Genomic DNA, 10,683 nt, shown 5'->3' on the forward strand with positions numbered 1-10,683 from the left:
ATTTTTTACGACAACTAGTATAAAACAAATAAATAAATCGAAATCAAAATAATAAAAATAAAAATAGCGGGGAAGAATTTTCAAGTTAATAATAATAATAAAAGAAAGTAGCATTAATTTGCTTGCGTATGCGGTTGGAATTTATAAGTTGTTTGTTCCAGAATTTCGGCTTACAAACAATGAAATCCACGATGAATTAAAAACCACCTACTCCTTAAGAACGTCGTCGTTTTTGCAGTTTTCCATTACTTTCACTCCCATATTGTCAGAGTGGCCAATTCCAGTGAACTTTAACGACTTTTCCATCTTGTAATCGACATTCACATATATTTTTGAAGCGAAACAGTATTGGGTATTGTCCAACAAATTCATAAGTTGCAGTTGAGATTCACTTTTTTTAGGACTTTTGAGCAAAAACAGTTATCTGACTTGTGGGCGAATAGAGTCTGGGTTGTACACAAAAAAGTTAATTTTTCGCAAAAGAGTATCTGGGTTTTGAAAAGATGGGGAATCGATTTATTTGCATGACGAAGAAGGAAAATGGGAGGAATGGAATAGGGTCAAGGAGTAAAAGAATGGAGAGATCAAAGAGGAGGTCTTTATTAGAAGAGGAGTTACTGCACAGGCAAGCTTTGTCAATGGCAATTCAGCAGCATCAGTTGTCTCAGAGATTTGAGAGCTCAGTGTCCAGACGTATTGGATCCACCACTTCTCGTCGCCGCACTGATTTGTCTGAATCTTCTTTGCCAAATTCTAAGCAGGTATCATTTCCCAAACCTTTCTCTTTTATACACTTGCTTGTGCTTATTTTAATGTTTCAGTAGTTGGGATCTATAGACATGTATATTGTAAGACTAGGTCAATTTTTTGGTTCTATATTTATGAGTTTGATGGGACAATGGAACTCTGAAAAGTTGGCCTTTTTCATTTTTGTCTCTTTTTCTTGTTTTTTGTTTATGTATTTTGTAGAATTCGTGGTAGAAATGATGATTCTTTTTTTTTAGATTTTTGATAATTTGGGAAAGTGTAAACTAATAAGGGAAAGAGGAGAAAGGTAGTACATACTACTTTTTGTTGCAAAAAGTAAAAACTTTAATCCCCTCTCACCTTTTCCCCCTAACCAAATACTATTTTTAGAAAGGTAGAAGAAAAGAAAGAGCAAAACGAATTCTCAAAAGATAACCCATTTTCTTTCTTATTTTTGATGATACATTACATTGCTAATTTCATGTTTATAAGATTCTTAACAAGTATTTCCTTTGTGTTCTTTCTTTTGTGGAATTTCTTTTGGTTTTGGAAGATACTCCCAGGGCCTGAAAGTATAAGGTCGGGCAATTTCTTTTTTATGTTTCAACTCTTTTGTGTTTTTAAGTTTTTATGTTTATACTTTTTTCTAGACTGTAATTTTCTGTGTATGGTTTTGATATGAGGTCCCAAAAGCCAATCTCCTTTTATTCTTGCTGTGTCTTCTTGTGTATACCTGTTTAGAACTGCATATTCTCTGAGCTAGTACTTGCAATTCACATCATAGATGGATTGTCTGAGTGAATACTTGCAATTCACATCATAGATGAAGGGAAACTTTATCCTGGGGGGCATATGTAATTGAACTTGACTTTGCTTTTCATTAGTCTACTGCAACGGTTAGCAGGAACAAAATTACTTCAGATTTCCGTGCAGACATAGTTGCAGCTTATATATGCCATTCAGAATACCTACATTCGACAATACCAGAGTAGATGGCCCGTCACTTTCTAGTTCATTCCTTGTTATCTGCTTCTATAAGACATTCCTATTCTCTACAAGGCTCCTGTTATGTGTTGATTCTTAGATTATTGTTCTGTGTCTACTTCACTGTACTAAATTACGTGAGCGACATATGCAAATAAAAATAACTTACAGGAAGAACATAAATTAGATCTAGGTCAAATGAGACGACACTTCCTGTGGGCTTTTACAGTAGCAGTTGTGAGAAAAGATAAAAATGAATACTGAATATTTATATATTTTGACAATTTTCACGTGTCACTATTAGTTCCCTTATGTGATTTATGCTGTAAAGTTACCAGAATTTTTGGAGAGCATCAAAACAAAGAAGTTCATTTTGGTTCATGGAGAAGGATTTGGAGCTTGGTGTTGGTACAAAACTATTGCTCTGTTGGAGGAAACAGGATTGCTTCCCACAGCCATAGATCTCACTGGATCGGGGATTGATCTGACAGATACAAAAGATGTTACAACACTGGCGGATTACTCAAAACCATTGATTAATTATCTGGAAAACTTGCCTGAGGATGAAAAGGTATAAGATATTTGGCACACTTCTTTCAACCAACGACTAACTTTGTGGTTAACCTAAAAGTGATTGTGTTCTCCTTCAGGTAATTTTGGTAGGTCACAGTATTGGAGGTTCTTGTGTTTCCTATGCCTTGGAGCTTTTCCCACAGAAAATTGCGAAAGCAGTATTTCTTTGTGCTACAATGATATCTGATGGACAGAGGCCTTTTGATGTGTTTGCCGAAGAGGTACATATCCTATACAACTGAAAATGTCAAAATATTTGAAACCGTTGACAATTTGTTCCTGATTTACTATCCTGTTGATCAAAAAATTATTATTGTTTTATACTAATGCATTCTCTAAAAGTACTTATTTTGGTTGGAGTAGTCTAAGAGACTTTGAGCAGAATCAAAATTGGTCCAGTATGTGTTAAAAAAAGATACAGATACCACATCATGAGTAGTCTCATGATTGCCCCGAGACTGCAGTCATGTGTCCTGAAAGCGCCATTTCATTTTGATTGAGGTTTCATAGAGTTGCTGTACTATTTTGTTGCATAAAGAGCTAAAAGTAATAAAATATGCAGAAAAAAATACAGCAAACGTGGAACACAGATCAGAAAATAAATATTTTTTGGGGGGAGAGAATGAGAGTCCCCTGACCCCCTTTTAAAACAATTTACTTTTTCTTAAATATGCTACATCAGCACCAGCTTCAGAATTCTTAAGCAACTTCTTTATACGAGTAGAACTCTATAGGCTACTGTATTCCCTTTTCATACCTGCTTTGAAATGCTTTACTTAAGCCGATGGTCTATTTGAAACAACCTCTGAAGGTAGGGGTAAGGTCTGCCTACCACCCTCCCCCGACCCCAATTGTGGGATTACAGTGCGTATGTTGTTGTTGTCTTTGTACGAGCAGAATTCATCCCTATAAAATATTGGGCTATTTTATTTGTATTTGAAGTAGAGCTAGTAATATCAAAAAGGCTACAAAAATGATCCTTTTCTTTTGGTAACAAGTTTTTGTGATGCTTCTTCTCTACCTTTGAGCCTTACCAAGTGGTCTTGGCTGAGAACATGTTCAAGCTTTTACACAAGTCTATTTTCTCTTTCCTAAAATGCTGTCCTTATTTGTGTGACAAACATTGATACAACTTTTGATAGATCATCTCACCTTGATAATAGAGGCGTTTACAAGAGAATAAACCCAAACATGAGAAGAAAAGCAAAGGACTGAAAAATGGGAACATGAGCAGTGTAAGCTTTTGACTGGAATTCTCAGCATTCGAACTGTTCCACATTGGAATCCAGCTTCAGACTGACCAGTTTATTTTCTTCACCAATCTTTTGAAGCATATTATAATGTGTTGAAAGTTAGAATTTTAACCCTTTTACAAGTTGGAATAAGAACAAGTGAGTTTTGAATACTGAACAAAAATCTCAGTTCATCCATATCATAACACGCATCGTGCAGAATTGATGAGGTCAAAAAGGACAGGATACAATCGTACCCCTTGTTGGTATCTTCCATGATAACCGATCAATTGAACATCTCAAAGGAATCATTCACTTCCCAGACTAAACCTGCGTCTGAAATGCTATTTTAGTGTTATTTATTGTTATAGATTACTTCCCCAGTGATGTGTTTACATGAGGTCTATTTTGCAGCTTGGGTCGGTAGAGCTTTTCATGAAGGAGTCTAAGTTTTTAATTTATGGGAATGGTAAAGAGAAGCCTCCTACTGGCTTCATGTTTGAGAAGGAGCAGATGCATGGGCTATATTTCAATCAATCTCCTGCAAAGGTACTTCCTCGGGGGAACTTCTTCCGTTATCCATGCTAATTTATCATTCGTAGTGTGCTGCAAATGCATGTGCTCTCTGATTTATCAAGCAATGCTATTAGTACTTCAAAAAAGTTTGCTGAAGGCAGATGCATCACATATTACATCTTCCTACTTTCTTGCTCTCCCTCCCTCCTTTGCCCCACCTTTCCCTTTATTTGTTGACGCTTGGAGCTGTAGTGGTAGTACGACATAATATTTCTGGTGATGGTATAAGCTTTACTTGGGTCATACACATTAAAGCAACTCCATGTCAAAAGAATGAAAGCAAGATAAAAATAAAGCAATAGAAGCACTTCCAACATTCAGTGTTGGTGAAATACTCCTTCTGTCCCGAAATGTCTGCCGCAGATTCGACCTTCAGTGATCAAATTGGAATTCAGTTTTAGAACTACATTCGAAAAAGTTTAGGATGAGAGGTTTTTTTTAATAGAAGATTGAAATTAATTTTTTTAGGTTGAAAGATACAAACAAGAAGGTACTAGTGTAATCCCACAAGTGGGGTCCCGGGAAGGTAAGATGTATGCAAACCTTACCCCTAAATAGGTTGAAAGATAAAAGTTATAGACTACCACAAATAGGTAATGGGCTTAGAATTTTCTACATGGGGGAATTTTTTTGAAGATGTCTTGATGAAATTTCTGTTTGGGTTTTGAGTAGTCAAAATAGCAAAAGTTTTTTGGATTGAGGGGGGTAATTTTTAATCCATGGCTATTTCACAGATATTTTCTTCTTGTTCTGACGAACGACCTTTCTGAGAGCAAGAGTATTTTGTGCTGGTTTCAGTCACAAAATCATTAATGAGATTCTGAAAATAACTAACACAGGGTAATATAAAGCATGAAACTAATTAGTAGCTTTGTGTCTACTGAAGATATGCTTAGATAACAGAAATTTTCAAGACTGGTCCCTTGTGACAAAACCATACAGAACTGGGCCATAGAGGATTATAATATAGCCTTTTCTTGCTTCTTTTGGGTGAATTCATTTTCCCATACTCAATATTGTGTCTTGGAAGCAAAATTATTATGAAGAAATACGTGGAATGTATTTGATGTTTATCTGGATGTTCATGGTGCCTATCATTTCCTGTAGGATGTTGCTTTGGCAATGGTTTCAATGAGACCCATTCCTCTTGGTCCAATAATGGAGAAGCTATCATTGACACCTGAAAAATATGGAACAAGTCATAGATTTTATGTCCAGACATTGGATGATCATGCTCTTTCACCAGATGTCCAAGAAAAACTTGTGAGGGTAAACCCTCCTGAAGGTGTTTTCAAGATCAAAGGCAGCGACCATTGCCCATTCTTTTCGAAGCCACAGTCACTGCATAAGATTTTGGTTGAGGTTGCTCAGATTCCATAGGAATGAATGCTTATATGAAAAGAAACCAGAGATATTGGAAAATTGCTTTTGTTAGAGGCTGTACAATCTGTTCCACGAGAGTTGTTGGTTGTATAGAAGAAAAATTGGTTCGGTCATCATGTTTCATATCCATTTTCATATTTGCTTGAAATACATTCGGTTAGAGTTACCCAACGTTATAGTGATCAGCTGTTTGGTTCTATCCATTATTAGTTTCTCTATAAACACATGATGAGACAATGGCAACTGGCACTAAGCAGTCTATTGTCATAGATAACCGATCATTGACAGTTTTTCATTTGGGCCAAGTTGCTCGTTCCATCTTCAACTAGTGCAGTTTCTCAATTTTCTAGGAGAGAAATATCTAATGTACTTCCTGAACTATTTTGGATCCATAACCTAGTGAGTAAACCAACAATTGTAGTCTCCATACTCCCTTTTAAGAAAAGGCATACGGAGTACCAAATAACATTAAAAGTTCCCTGTGATATGCTATCACTTGGCATAGAGTAGCATATGTTTTCAATGATAATGAAGGAACCAAGAATCATTCAAATTGAGATAACGTGTGCAGAGATGCAACTTCACTAGAATTTAGAAATGACTACTTTTATAAAGGGAAACTTGCCAATATGTACCGTTCGGACAAATTTATAAATATGACCAAAATATACATAACATATATACTGATTATATATATATATTATATAAGTATAGGCATGTATATTATAACTTGACGCAAAATACAGAAGGAGATATTAATTTTGGATTGTACCATAAGCAAAGTTTTTCCCATTGCCTACGATGATGAATCCATGTGATTCAATTCTACTGAGCCCAGTGATTGTCTACCTTGTGCGCTCTCGAGATTCGAGAATGAGACAGAGATGGCAATTGAGAAAAAGCAAGTGGATAGGAGAACTTGAATCGCAAAGAGAGAGGCTAGCGCTAGGATTGTATCGCTACAGCTTAGGTAGTCGAGAGTGAGAGGGAAATAGTGAGAGGGGACATTAGGTTTTTTGTAGCGTCTCCTAGCAAAAGAAGCAGAATTGCTCCTACACATCATAATTTGGATAAATAAAGCTCCAAAGAACATGTGTCTCTTCACGTGACTGGCAACTAGGATATATCCACATGATAGATATCTCAAGAAGAGGCAAAGTTTGCACACTAGGTGGAGCCAAATGTGTAAAAACGTTGGTAGATTACATTGATCCATATCAAGCAGAAAACCACTAATGGAGAGCCTTATGCCAGGGACAGTGAAGGTTGTCCTGACAAGCAAGGTCATCAAATGGAGACGTAGAAGCATGGGAGAAGTTTCCTTTGGCACAGATTTGGATCCTTTTGGATGAGAGTAACAAGAGATCTCTTGAGGAGGGTCATATTTTCTGTTTTTAGAGCATCCATACGATTCCAGTGAGTAATGATGATCGGTTTTTTTGTGAAGAATCATGTTATGTGGTAGATTCTACCATTTCTTATATACAACTTGACTTATGTAGAGGTTTCCTCCTCCCTAATAGATTGAAAGGTAACATAAAAGCTTATTAATGTATGCCAGCAAAGTGCTCGTTAACAGTACATCCGAAAGTGTATGAGCATCATAAGTTTTGTATAATGAATAGAGATGAGGTCAATCATGGCATCAAGCTCTAACATATTTGCTATCAATGAAATTATTACTTCAAAAAAAAAAGAAGTAAAACCTATAAACAAGATTCCATCAAAATTTTATGTTACATACACATGGAGAAGGCCCACTCTTACAATCCAGCTTTTCATAACATTCAAATCGACAGCAAGATAGTATTTTCCTGATGAAAATGTAATGTAATTCATGGATACCACAAATACTAAACTTTATGTTGGTTTGCTGATCATTAACGTGTAAGACAGATAGCTCACTCACATAATGAAGCCAAACTAATCATACAAAATGGTAGAGAGACGACAAGCTGGTAGTATATTTTAGTAATTAGCAGAACAATTGTAAACTAACCAGTCGCGGTGTCAAGCTAGGCATGCTGTCAACAAGAAAACTAACCAGTTCACTACTTTGCTTAGCAATTCCAGTTTCATTAATTCCCATACCACAGGAAAAGTCTTTTAGAACATCAGGGAATCCATCACTGCAAATGAGAATGTCTTCTGCGACCATAGAAAATCATGAAAATGATGAGTAATAGCAGATGATGATATTAATGATAAAGACATTCTGCAATCAGAACTCCTGATAAATAGCAAAAGTTTCAAGAAAAAAGTTACAAAGTTCCCTATATAACTTTTTTCTTATGACTGAGAAATTCGTCTCAGGCCAAGCCTTGGGACCAACTGCAGTCTTCTAAACTCGGGCATAATGGGCCCGTCCCTCTCCTCTTATCCACTTAAATACCACATTGTTACCGACAACTTATTATTCTCCCATGTTTGGACGCAACGCTTCAAAATTCGGCAAGTATACTAGGGTGTCATGATCTTCTTTTAGTAGGTACTAACATGTCACATGATTAATAGACATGATAGTACAGGAAAATGAAGAAAAAAGAGACACATTAAGAAAATCTCTCCAATGCAACTAACATAGAAAAAAAAGTCATGCAGAAACCTCTTAAAGCTGGATATATCCACAAAACAGAAATACAAATATAACAATAAAATGAAACATTACAAACTACCATCAACCCATACCATACTTCAGTACACGTCTTCCTTTCGTTTTTCCTTTTTAACTTATCCTTACTATAGTATCAAATGATGCCACTCAAGTGCAAAAGTGTATTTGATGCAAAATATGTGTTCTAGTCATTTTACTAATTATTGTCAACTAAAATCCGATATCATAACAGAATAGTCTTCGCAATACATTTTCACTAATTAAAATGAACAGAGACCAACATATATCCGTCATTATAGGGGATGCAGTCCCAGACACATTTGAAAAATTCAGGGGAAAACCTGCTAGAACTGATTATATTTTTAAGAATAGAGTGAAGCTGCAGCAAATAGACAGGAGAGGGTGGAGATACTGAAAGCTCAGGGGAAAACCTGCTAGCATCAAAGTAGGCAAGATTGTTCAACGCCAACGAACAAGAAGCTGACTGCAAAAAAGGCAGATCAAAGTCAGCACATGAAAACATAGTATGCAAAAAAGTGTTAAGAGTATCATGAAGGAATAAGCAGAGTGTAAATCTCATGAATACAATGGACCTGGCTATGATAATGGATAGTGTTTGCATCAAATCCAAATACACCACGAATAGGAGATGGAACAACAAGAAGTTTATATGCCTCGTGAGTGAGATTCTGGAGGAAAAAAGTAAATGCAGTCCATGTAGGAAATATATATTAAATGGAGTAAGATTCAAGCAAACTTTGAGAGTGCATAATATCCAAAATAAGCATGTCAAAGTCCTGAAATATCTAGTTAGAACGAATGTCCGTCTTAGTGACACAGTTCAGCGGTGGTTGAAGAGGCAAGAAGAACATAAGAGGTGAAAAACTTAAAGAAAATGAAAAACAATAAGGTTAAAAGAAACTAAAGAGTTAATACGACCTTTTAATTCTAAGGCAAATATGTAACGAAAACCAACAACAGGCTATATGAAATGAAACACCAGGTTCATCTGTCATACATTTTGTATGCAGAATAATAAGGCCATAATTCTGCCTACATTGCACTAGTCATTGGATAAATCGAAACCACTTAATAACAGTATCCTAGAATTTACTCAATATAGTTGTTCTGCGTCTGGCAGCAGGCATTGACAAGCAGTATCTGCAACATGGTTACATTTTCACTAATTAAAGTACAAACAGATACAGTCCCAGACACATTCTGACACACGATGATATGGGGAAACGAAGTGCGAGAATAATCAGTAGATACACATGTGAGAAAATGAATTCTAGTAGTCTTTCATTCATTATAAACAAACAGAGAGCACCAAAAAATGATTAAATTCTACTAGTCTTTCATTATAAACAGAGACCTAAAGAATGACTAGATCTCACTATTAATTACAAAATTCTGTTGGACACCATCATATATCCGTCAAATATCTTAGAAATCCCAAATATGACTTAGCCTAATGAAAAAAAATCCTGGGATTTCAAAGAAATTTAATACTAATAAAAAATATCAAGTTTTGCATAATTAGAAATTCAAGCAATTTTGCAGTAAAGCATGATCCCCAAAATCCAGTATAGAAAGCCAATCGGGTTCCTGATTTTCCATTCCAAAGATATCATCAGTCTGATTTACAAGAAGCAACGTTTCATCCTTTGGTTCTTGTAACTCCAATTCAGTCTGTTGCAATACACGATCAATAAACCTCTTATACTCAAGAACATTATCTGAAGCTTCAGAAGCAGTACCTTTGATTACTGATCTGGGGTTTCTCTTAATTGCACAGATAACAAAATCTTTAGTGTCGTTTGATTTCAATTGACGAAGAAGAAAGTCAGCAAGAACATACTCTTTCATCACCCACTGCCCATTTAAAGAGCGGTTTTTCTTATGCTTGAAATTGAGGCTTCTCTTGTACCCAATAACCAGCTTTTCATCTTCATCAAGAATGAATTTTCCTTTAGCTTGCTGGATCCAACTCCCGCCGCCCCTTGTAGTTCTATTGAATCTGGTATCACTTTTATTCTTCTTCTTCAATTGCGTGAATAAGTAGTGAGTTTTCTTGGAACTCTCTCCAATCAATTCCCATGGCTCTTTACTGTAAACATCTGTAAATCCAATGAATCCTTCACATCGTTTTCCAGCCACAAATTTCAACAATTGCATTATCAATTCACAATCAGAAGGACAAGCATGAAATTCAACATTCTTCTTCCCCTTCTCCATGACTACGACGCCACAACAACAAGAACAAGAGAGTGTGTTTATTTTAGGAGCAGCAGTGACTCTTTTACTTTGAGAGCTTTCCCTTATATACGCGTGCAACTTTTCTATACGTGTATCATATTTTATTTTTATTAAAAATTATAAAATAAAATAAAAATTGTATCTATAACTTAACTATTTAAATTTAATTTGTAATAAGTGATAATTTAATAAGTGAACATTCTTCTTTTCCATGGCAGAGTAGCTCTATGTAATTTTTCAAACGCGTATTTATTATATAGTAATAAATTGTATGGTGTAATTTATATATTTAAATTTAATTTGTAATAAGTCCTA

General features: G+C 35.6%; 2 protein-coding genes across 2 annotated transcripts; one reads left to right on the forward strand and one right to left on the reverse strand.

The window, feature by feature from the left end:
* Nucleotides 1-223: 223 nt before the first annotated feature.
* On the forward strand, nucleotides 224-5,732 carry LOC129902793 (putative methylesterase 12, chloroplastic). The gene is made up of 5 exons (XM_055978200.1): nucleotides 224-761; nucleotides 2,063-2,302; nucleotides 2,382-2,525; nucleotides 3,951-4,085; nucleotides 5,220-5,732. The coding sequence occupies exons 1-5, from the start codon at nucleotides 504-506 to the stop codon at nucleotides 5,490-5,492; spliced, it is 1,050 nt and encodes a 349-aa protein (XP_055834175.1). The 5' UTR covers nucleotides 224-503; the 3' UTR covers nucleotides 5,493-5,732.
* A 1,481-nt stretch (nucleotides 5,733-7,213) lies between these two features.
* On the reverse strand, nucleotides 7,214-10,419 carry LOC129902794 (NAC domain-containing protein 6-like). Its single transcript, XM_055978201.1, has 3 exons — nucleotides 9,870-10,419; nucleotides 8,541-8,593; nucleotides 7,214-7,643 (listed from the first exon to the last, which is right to left on the reverse strand). Exons 1-2 carry the CDS (start codon nucleotides 10,345-10,347, stop codon nucleotides 8,550-8,552), a joined length of 522 nt encoding a protein of 173 aa, XP_055834176.1. The 5' UTR covers nucleotides 10,348-10,419; the 3' UTR covers nucleotides 7,214-7,643; nucleotides 8,541-8,549.
* Between the last annotated feature and the right edge of the window lie 264 nt (nucleotides 10,420-10,683).

Source organism: Solanum dulcamara, chromosome 9 (assembly GCF_947179165.1).
Source record: "Solanum dulcamara chromosome 9, daSolDulc1.2, whole genome shotgun sequence".
Classification (NCBI taxonomy): domain Eukaryota; kingdom Viridiplantae; phylum Streptophyta; class Magnoliopsida; order Solanales; family Solanaceae; genus Solanum; species Solanum dulcamara.

Coding starts and splice junctions, on each gene's coding strand:
- LOC129902793 (XM_055978200.1), top strand. CDS start 504: ATGGGGAATCGATTTATTTGCATGACGAAGAAGGAAAATGGGAGGAAT. Junction 2,526..3,950: donor TTGATGTGTTTGCCGAAGAG/GTACATATCCTA, acceptor TCTATTTTGCAG/CTTGGGTCGGTAGAGCTTTT. Junction 4,086..5,219: donor TCAATCAATCTCCTGCAAAG/GTACTTCCTCGG, acceptor CATTTCCTGTAG/GATGTTGCTTTGGCAATGGT.
- LOC129902794 (XM_055978201.1), bottom strand. CDS start 10,347: ATGGAGAAGGGGAAGAAGAATGTTGAATTTCATGCTTGTCCTTCTGAT. Junction 8,594..9,869: donor CCCCAGATCAGTAATCAAAG/GTACTGCTTCTG, acceptor CCTTTTTTGCAG/TCAGCTTCTTGTTCGTTGGC.